This window comes from Garra rufa, chromosome 10 (genome assembly GCF_049309525.1).
Source record: "Garra rufa chromosome 10, GarRuf1.0, whole genome shotgun sequence".
NCBI classification, from domain to species: domain Eukaryota; kingdom Metazoa; phylum Chordata; class Actinopteri; order Cypriniformes; family Cyprinidae; genus Garra; species Garra rufa.
This window is the reverse complement of record NC_133370.1, coordinates 42,103,483-42,114,075: the sequence shown is the minus strand read 5'-3', so window position 1 is coordinate 42,114,075 and position 10,593 is coordinate 42,103,483. Positions and strand designations below refer to the sequence as shown.

General features: G+C 38.1%; 1 protein-coding gene across 2 annotated transcripts in view; it reads right to left on the bottom strand.

Moving 5' to 3' along the window:
• Positions 1–5,246: 5,246 nt before the first annotated feature.
• The window catches only part of rgs18 (regulator of G protein signaling 18), an 11,130-nt gene continuing 5,783 nt past the window's right edge, over positions 5,247–10,593 (bottom strand). For both annotated transcript variants that reach the window (XM_073849083.1, XM_073849082.1), the window contains one exon: positions 5,247–6,115. In XM_073849083.1, the coding sequence (XP_073705184.1) occupies positions 5,870–6,115 (246 nt within the window). In that variant the 3' untranslated portion in view covers positions 5,247–5,869. The remainder of the gene's footprint in view (positions 6,116–10,593) is intronic.

Here is a 10,593-nt window from a genome sequence, read left to right as displayed (position 1 = left end):
CAACTAGTGTCAGCCTCGAGCTGCACACCTGCGGACCTGCCACAGTCTGCACATAAAGCAACTGCAAGCTCCAAACTGATTTTGTTTGTTGGTCAAAGTGGGCGGTTCTTGGCTACAATTATCTGTGTTGCAGGGATGATGTATTTTTGTAGGCCAAAAGCTGGAAATGAGTTAGCATTTTAGCACTTTTTGTTTTATTGACCAGAAGTCGATAGGTTTTTTAAATGGGTTTTTGGTTAAACGCTTGTGGTTAACACAGCTCAAGCTCAAGATATTTTCATGTTTTATTCTATGACATAAGTAATATCCACTTGTGATTTTTAAAAAGCTTTTACTTGTATTGAAAAAACTAATAAGTGGCTAAATGGGACCACAGAGGTTGACGGGGACATTAAAAGTCATTATGCAAAACAAGAAAACCCATCTACTCCCTAGTCCCTTTCACAGCCTTGTTGTGTTTATAATCACGCTTCATGGCGAACTATTCATATACTCAAATTTACAGGGAAAATATTTTTTGAAAGAGTTGATGAAGCTTAATGGTGGAGATGTTGAAGTCGTGAAACTGTGGTGTGGTTTGTTTATTTCTTCACCTCTGACTATATCTAGGCTTCAGAATTCATTAAAGTGTTCTTCAGCTTTAGTTTCAACCTTGTGAATTGTTGCTGTTTGAGAATAAAAAGATCTGCAAGGTTACAAAGCTCAATGTCCATTTTAACAAACTTTAACTTTAACAAAAAACATTCTTCAAGAACTATAACAAATGTACTACAGTATATTTCTTCCAGATATTGTGCAACCTGATCTTATGATGAAAACATACCTGTGGAAACTTTTTCACAAGATGTGAAATACGTACTGCCACCTATGTTTCATGACATATTTGATTTGAAATGTTCACTGAGTGGTGCTAAAAAGTATTTTTTTTTTTTCTGGAACAGATGAGCGTACATATGGTACGTTTTATGTGATGTTGGTTTTGTACGTGTCACCGCAGATCTGACTTGAAATGTCCATTGAGTGGCGCTATAATGCTCCATGATGTTTTAAAATAATGTACCATCTGCACTAAACCTAAACCTACCTGATAATATGAACAAAAGCGAATGTGATGTAAAACGCAATCGCAAGCATGCCGTTTTAGCTTGCTTTTAGCACCTTTCAGCTCTTTCATCATGAGTCATGTTTTTCACGAGGTTCACAACTGTGTACGAAAACAATTACAAGTGCTCACTGTTTTACCACCTCTAGTGTTAATTTCTGTTGGAAACTGCAGTTATATGTACTTATTGGTATGTATTTCATGTCTTGCTAAAAAAGCTTGAGAAGTCACAGTGTCACTCAGTTAAATAATTCCTGCTCACAGAAAACACAAAAAAACTGCACTGCATTCGAAATAGCATACTTTCCTTTTATATAGTATGTGAAAAACAATATGTGAGGCAAGTAATTCATAGTATAGAAAAAAAGTACCAGGATGACCTACTTCTTTCACCAGGATTCTCAAGTGCACACTCAGTAGACACTTTACTATCCCATGAGGCCATCGGAGAGAATTTATGTATGGCAGTAAAGCGATGCAGCTGACGCGGGATGACACGTGAGAGTAACATTGTGGATGTAGTACGTCCGAATTTCATTCATACTACCCTTTATGTTTATGTTTAGTTTCAAACACTATAAATGCTAAAACACAAGTTTGGAGTAAAAATATGTAGTTTCAGTTGAAGTAAAAAAAGTTTACATTGCAGAATCTGCATAATGTTAATTATTTTAGCAAAATAAGAGAGATGAGTAAGATATTGCACATAAAATACATATACATATTGTGACGAGCATCCCGATTGTTCATCAGCGTCGCCCTGGAAACAGACAAGGAACACCTGGAGAGCCTCGTCAACGCTCATTCAGGACCAGCTGCGGGTGATCGGGCGCCAGCTAGATAAGCTGGCAAACCGCACCCATAGCTGAGACTTTCATAGCTGAGAAGAGGTTCGCCGCTTTTGTCAAGCCTGCCCTACCTGCCAGAAGACGTCACCAGTTAAACCTCCCCCCAGTCCTCTTACACCGTTACCCATCATTGGCGTGCGCATCCCGATCTTTGAGCGCATCGGGATGGACCTAGTGAGGCCGCTGCCGAAGTCAGCCCGTGGCCATGAGCACATCCCGGTGATTGTGGACTACGCCACCCAGTATCCCGAAGCTGTGCCCCTTAGGAAGGCCACCATGAAGAACATCGGTCGGGAGCTCTTCCTCCTCTTCAGCCGGGTGGGCATTCCATCGGAGATTTTGACAGACCAGGGCACCCCCTTCATGTCGCGGCTCATGGCAGACCTAGCTAACCTCCTCAAAGTCAAGCAGTTAAAGACCAGTGTCTACCACCCACAGACTGACGGGCTGGTGGAACGCTTTAACCAGACTCTCAAGCAGATGTTGCGCCGGGTCGCCTCCGAGGACAGGCGGGACTGGGACCTCATGCTCCCCCTACGTGCTCTTCGGCATCCGCGAGGTCCCTCAAGCTTCTACAGGCTTCACCCCGTTTGAGCTCCTCTTTGGCCGTCAACCACAAGGCCTCTTGGATGTCGCCAAGGAGGCCGGGAGCGACAACCAGCTCCCCTCAGAACTGTGGTGTAACATGTGCAGCAAATGAGGGACCGGATCGACCGCGTGATGCTCCTGGTAAGAGAACACCGCATCCGCCAGCCCGGCCGAAGACACAAAGAACAACTCTACCACGTCAACTTACTCAAAAAATGGATTGCACCCCCGGAACGTCTTGGAGCCCTCGCCGTCATTGAGCCACCAGTTGTGGATGTGGACCCGAACCTGGCCCCCGGACAGAAGTCGGAGTTACAACACCTGGTCGGTCAGTTCTCCGATGTCTTCTCACCACTGCCCGGGCAGACCAACGTCCTCCAACACGACATCAAGACGCCTCCAGGAGTCATCGTCCGGCAGCGGCCTTACTGGGTCCCAGAGGCTCGTCGGCAGGCTATTGAGGATGAGATCCACCAAATGCTGAAGTTAGGGGTAAATAAGCCTTCCCGTAGCCCGTGGTCCAGCCCCATTGTGATGGTCCCCAAACGGGATGGCACCCTCTGCTTCTGCAATGACTTCCGGAAACTCAATGAAGTCTCTGAGTTCGACGGGTACCCCATGCCTCGGGTTGGGGAGGGCCCGGTACATCTCCACCCTTGACCTCATGAAGGGGTACTGGCAAGTGACCCTAACTCAAGAAGCCAAGCCCAAGACTGCCTTCTCCACTCCGCTGGCAATAGCGGACCCTCCCCTTCGGCCTCCACGGAGCCCCTGCAACGTTCCAGCGAATGATGGACATCCTGCTCCGTCCCCATCAACCCTACGCAGCCGCCTACCTGGACGACGTGGTCATCTATTCCGAGCGCTGGGAGGATCACTTGGAACATCTGCGGAGGGTGCTCACGGAGCTCCGGAAGGCAGGGCTGACCGCTAACCCCCGAAAGTGTCACCTTGCTTTCATGGAGGCGAAGTACTTGGGCTACCAAGTTGGACGTGGACTCATCAAGCCCCAGACAAAGAAGGTGGCAGCCATGCAGGAGGCCCCACGCCCTTCCAGCAAATCCCAGGTATGAGCATTCTTGGGGTTGGCGGGATATTACCCGTGTTTTATCCCTAACTTCTCCTCTCTAGCCGCCCCCCTGTCAGACCTTACCAGGAAGGGGCAGCCCGAGCGGTTGGAGTGGAGTCAGGAAGCTGAAGACGGATCAAGCAGGCTCTCACTTCCGAGCCCGTCCTGAGGGCCCCGGACTTCAGCTGCCCCTTCCTGCTCCAGACAGACTCCTCCGACGGAGGATTAGGAGCGGTCCTCTCTCAAGTCCAGGATGGAGAAGAACACCCAGTCATCTACATCAGCCGAAAGCTGACCAAGGCAGAGAGAAACTGCAGCAGTGGAGAAGGAAGCCCTGGCGATCAAGTGGGCCACCACGGAGCTACCGTACTATCTCTTGGGCCGACAGTTCACCTTGGTCACGGACCACGCCCCACTCCAGTGGATGGCCCGCGCCAAGGACACCAATGCCAGGGTGACCCGATGGTTACTGGCCCTTCAAGACTTCCACTTTGTCGTCCGTCACGGAAGTGCCGCTATAACCCGGAAGTGGGATCGCTATTGTTTATTTCTGCTTCATTTTGTTAATAAATCCACCCTCCGGGGCTTGTTTAACCGTTACCCTTTTGTGTTGCTCTTTACTGCCCGTTACAATATAGTCCACAAGAGAAATTAATAGCTGAATTTATAAAAATTACTCAGTTTAAAAGTTTACATATTCTTGTTACCTGAATAATCCACAGGTATGTTTTTTTTTTTTGCTGTTTAGTGATAGTTGTTCATGAGTCCATTGTTTGTCCTGAACAGGTCCCACAATTTTTTTTTTTTTTTTTTTCAGCATTTTTGTGTATTTGAACCTTTTCCAACAATGGTCGTATGATTTTGAGATCCATTTTTTACACTGAGGACAACTAAAGGGACTCATATGCAACTATATTACAGAAGGTTCAAATAGTTACTGATGCGTCAGAAGGAAAAAACATTAGGAGCATGGGTTTCAAAACTTTTGAACAAAATGAAGATGTGTAGCCTACATTTTTCTTATTTTGCTTAAATATCATATTTTTTTTTTTATTAAGTACTGGCCTTCAGAAGCTACAGAAGATACTTCAAAAGTTTTCACCCCCAGCTCTTAATGCATTGTGTTTCCTTCTGAAGCATCAGTGAACATTTGAAACTTTTGTAACAGTTGCATAATGCATATGAGTCCCTCAGTTGTCCTCGGTGTGAAAAGATGGATCTCAATATCATACAGTCATTGTTGGAAAGGGTTTAAATACACAAAAATGCTGAAAAAACAAATAATTTGTGGGACCTGAAGGACTTTTCTGAACAACAGTGGGCAGTTTAACCGTTCAGGACAAACAAGAGACTCATGAACAACTATCACTATCAATTCACTATCAAAATTCAAGTACTATTTCTCTTGTGGACTATAAGTTAACACCTTTTATGTGAAATATCTTATTCAGGTCAGCATTTTGTATGATCCCTCTTATTTTGGTAAAATAATGAACTTTTTGCAGATTCTGCAAGGTGTATGTAAACTTTTGACTTCAACTGTATGTTGTTATTCTCATAAACTGTCTTCGTCATAGTGCTAAACCTATAGTACACCACAAAAACCAAATCAAGACTTCGTAAAAGGGCATAATAGGGCTCCTTTAAAGTTGTGTTTATTTTAAAAGATCATTATAACCAAAAGGTGTACAAATTGTAAACTTTTTTTTTGGCTTATTTTCTGAAATAATCCAAAAGCCAATGGAAAAATCCTGTTGGGGTTTTGTGGAGGGAACCAGGGTGGTGCTAACTTAGATGTCGGACTACAAAAATATGGGATCAGTGTAGTGGCTACAAGATCAAACTCCATCATAAATATAGATTTTCATAGAATTCCATCCCTCGTTTTCCTTACAAATTTGGTTTTAATTTTAAATTCTTCAAAGTTTCTGCTCTTTTTAATGTCTTAGAGATTTACACAACAGTGGCCATTGTTACAATTAGCTCTAGGATAATTTTAAAAGACATTTATGTACAGTTTATTACACAGACATTCATCATTAAACAGATATTTACAATGTTTAGCCATTCTAAACACGTATATTAAATTAAGCTTGGCATGAAATCCTTCAAGCAGAACCGAACGTTTGACAATCATAACAGAATGATTAGTATTTAAATACCAGCCCACAGGATCTAATGTTAATAAATAGCTAAGAGGTGTCACATGATCAAGTGCTATTGACATTATACAACAAAACATTCTAGCATTACAGTACAAATCTACAACCAGGCTGCTGTGCCTTCAGGACGTTCATTAAAAACGAAGGAGCGGGATCTTCTCCTGGTCATAGTGGGTGGGCCTGCCCTCTTGGTCAGGTTCAAGTAGATGTCGGAGGTGAGGAATCGTGGGTAGCAGTCTCTTTTCATTAAGCTGTAGATTTTATTTTGTGCTACATCAAAGCAGGACCTAGTGGGCTTAAGGATGTTTTTCTCAATGGTGGATTTGGTCGAGTGGTCGATGTTGATCTAAGGGGAAAAGAGCAAAACGTAAAACGTGAGAACACGAAAATTAAATTTTCAGGAATTGTGCATGATGAAAGACAAGATGCTTAAAGTTACGCAAGTCAAAATTATGTCGTAAGTTAATTTTTGTGGGCAAATTATGATTTCGCCATATCACTGATCTGTGTTTTCTTCTGCTTTAGAAAAATCTTATGAGCAGGAGATTCTCAGTAGTTTGTCTTTCAGTCTATTTTCCAAGAGAAAAATACATCCACTGTAAAAGAAACCAGACAGAAATCCTGGAAATCTGGGAATAAAGTTTTAGTATTTTGAAAACTTTTAAAACAAAAGATGTAATGTAAAATGAAGAAGAAACGTACTGACTGTTCAGCATTTTTTTCTAGGTCACTAATCAAATGTAAGCAAATTTGTGATATCTGAACTCATTTGTACAAATGGTCACATGCAACCAAAATGCTGTCTATAAAAGCACATGATTCTCTGTTCACAAAAATGAAAACAAAATCTTTTTAAATTTTAGTTTCAACTGAGATGTGGTGTAACCATCAAGTTAAAAGTAATGACATTATCTTAATCATTATTTTTAATAATAGTAATAATAATAATAAAGTAATAAACACTACCAGTCAAAAGTGTTTGAACAGTAAGTCTTTTAAAAGTGTCTTAAAATAGCACACGCTCCAAAAAAAAAAAAGATATTATGAATTAATAATTTGCGATATTTGTGAAAAATACATTACCAGTCAAAAGTTTTTGAACAGTAAGATTTTAATGTTTTTTAAAGAAGTCTCTTCTGCTGCATTTGATATATTTGAAATACAGTAAACAGTAACAACATGAATTATTTTTACTATTTAAAATGTTTAAACTATTTTATATTAATATGAGTTATTATTATTATCGATTGAATTCATTAAATTCAATTTATTAACATTTATTGAATTCAAACTTGAATTTGTAGCATCATTACTCCAGTCACATGATCCTTCAAAAAACATTTATTATTATTATGTTGAAAACATAAGAGTAGAATTTCTTCAGATCTCAAAGAAATCTTTTGTAACATTACAAATGTCTTTATCATCACTTCTGATCAATTTAAAGCCTCCTTGCCAAATAAAAAGATATACTGAATGATATAGTGTATAATGTTACAAACGTTTTTATTTTAGATAAATGCTGATCTTTGGTTCTTTCTATTCATTAGAAAATCCTGAAAAAAAATTTACTCAACTGTTTTAAATATCGATAATATCATGTGACACTAAAGACTGGAGTAATGATGCTGAAAATTTAGCTTTGATCACAGGAATAAATGACATTTTGAAATGTATTTAAATAGAAAGCAGTTATTTTTAAATAGTAAAAATATTTTAAGATATTACTGCTTTTGCTGTATTTTGGATAAAATCAATGCAGGCTTGGTGAGCAGAAGATAATTCTTTAAAAAACATTAAAATCTTACTGTTCAAAAACTTTTGACTACTAGAGTATTTTTTAAAATAAAATTATTTTTCACAAATATCACAAATTATTAATTCATTATGTAATTTATTCTGAGTATGTGCTATTTCAAAACACTTTTAAAAGACTAAAGAGACTTTTTCTTTAGTTGTATCACCCTGACATTTCTGACTTGGATAACCTCCAAGTCTTTGTATGCATGAATTGCATTTTAATATTTGTGAATAAATTAATAGATCCACACAAACAAATGAGTGTCACGTCATTGACCTATACTGGCAAAACAAAATTCTGAACATTCTGACATTCTGAAATCCACGTACATTTTTAGTTTACACTTTGCACTCACACATATATGTGGCAAAAATTGCATTACGAAAATTAGAACAAAATGAAAGCATTTCCATTGGTAGTCTCATTTGTTTGTGTGTTTCATTTGTCCCTCTGTCCAGGCCACAGTTGCTACTTCTTAAAAAGCATTTCTCCAAAAGTATTACATCAGACTAACACATACTGTCTGTTGAATAGCAATTCTGCAGTTTTTATGCATGCACTGCTTGTACAAGTGTACAATTAAGCATTTTCTTTATCAGCAGCGATAAGATAAAGTTGACTTTCAGCAGTGCTACCCTTCATTTTCAGTTGCTTTATTCATTTTTACTTTGGTCAGATTAGAGCGAGTGGTCCCACTGCCTCATTTTCACTTCTCAGTTTTTCAGAGTCTATTTTCTCAGCTGCGTGGGTGGCTGAGGGGGAGTTTGCAGCCAATAGCAGGAAAACCACACGGTCACATATCTGCCCCCAGTCATGTGGCTGGGGGACGACAATGGCCTCTGCACAAACACAATGGCAGGTCTCTGAAGGTGATGCAGCTTTGCACTACACCACAGACAACGTTTAACAGAGCCGTGTTTGTTTTTAATGTGAACGTAGCATTGTTTGTCACCAGAAATAAGGTGCTTTCCAAAATAGCATGTGTTTATTTGTTGTGGGGTCTGATAAATAGGTTGTAGTGGCGTAAATTAGTTCACTCAAAAATTAAAATTCGAAATATAATTGTGGTACTCCATTAAAAAAGTAACTTAGTTACTTTTTAAGAAAAGTAATGCATTATGTTACTTTTGCTTGTTTATTTTTAATAACAACAACAACAAAAAAGTAATATTTTTGGAAACTGTAAAAACTCTTTCACACCAAAAGTGAAATGAATAGGACTGCCCTCTAATAATCAACTAACTGTTAGTTGGTGAGAAGAGGCTTGGGCAAACAAAATATTTTTAGTCGCTTAGTCAAAAAAAATAAAAAAAATAAAATAAAAAACAGGAAGTGGTGAAGTTAAACAGTCCGTGAGAGACGGTATCGTTAACTGATCGTCTATGTGGTAATATAGTACTTCAGGCAGGACATCCAAATGCTCACCTATCATTAATCAACCTCAAATTTAGCTTATCATCTGAAATATCTAAGTATTAGCAACTTCACACAGCTGCTTAATCTAATGTGAACGCTGAATAGTAGCGAGCTCACCGTATGACAGATGGAGGCGCCAGTGCGATAACTTGCCCTTAAAATACTCCGTCATTTTTTGTCATATAGATAAGAATAATACATCTTTTGAATCTGTAAAAAAATCTACATTTATTTTTGTGCACTCACAATAACAACAAAACGTTTTGTAAAATAATGAAAGCAAACAGGATGCGCTTTCTGCCATCTTGGTCTCTAAACTTGAGTGTGTTAGAAAAATTAACTGAAACTCCTTACAGACATGAAAATATATATAGAGAGCAAAATATCTACTTTCAAATGAACCAATGCAAATAAAAAACAAATATTCTCAGAAAATGTAATCCATATGATTACAATATCGCTCATTATTATGATTTAAATTGTTTTTGAATAAATGTGCAATTAGTCAACTAATCGCTTAAAATTAATGTCTACTAGTCGACCAGAAACACTTTTAGGCAAGTGCAGCTCTAGAAAGCTCTTACTCTCAACATTGCATTACGTATATGAAGATGTAACTCTATTTTCTTGTACATTTAAAAGTAATGCGTTACTTTACTAGTTTTTAAAAAAGTAATCTGATTACATAACTCACATTACTTGTAATGCATTACCCCAAAAACTACTTGAAACAGTGCAACAGCCCAAAGTTAACATTTTTTTGCTTATAGCTTTAGAAATGAATAGCCTAAATGGTTAATTTCATTATCAGTTCCTTAAATTGTGCAGATTTCAATTATAGGTTTATGCCTGACTAGATCTTTCTCACTCAAATTCATCCTGCAGTTGTTTTATTTGGAACCTACTGGCTAAAGAGCATAAAACATAGGCAAAAATGCCCTAATTTTACAAATTTGTGATAACATCATAACATCATGGATTAAGTCAATTAGAGTAATGTCATTTCATGTGCTGTTTTTTTTCTGTAAAATTATGACAGATCACCAAAAATATTCAGTCACATATTGAATTATTGGTGTTATGGTTCTTCAGAAAAACCTTAGAATAATTGTCACATTACCGTGATACAATAAGTGCTTTCAAACGATTAATCACATCCAAAATTTTTACTGTTAAATTGTGTCAGATCACCCAAAATGTTCAGTCACGTATTGAATTATTGGTGTTGCATATGGTTCTTCAGAAAAATCTTAAAATTATTGTCACATTGCTGTGATAATACAATTAGTGCTGTAAATCAAAATAATCAGAATTGCATCCAAAATAAAAGTATTTTTTACATAATATATGCATCTGTACTGTGTATATTTGTCATGTATATATAAGTACACACACATGCATGTATATATTTACGAAAAAATGTATATATGTATATTTATAAATAATATAAATTATATGTGTAAATGTATAATATAAATATATACATTTAAATACATGCCAATATTTTTAAAATATATACTGTATGTGTGTGTATTTCTATATAGATGTACATTATAAATATTTGCATATAATATAATTGCAGTGAATTTTTTGACAGCACTGAATGC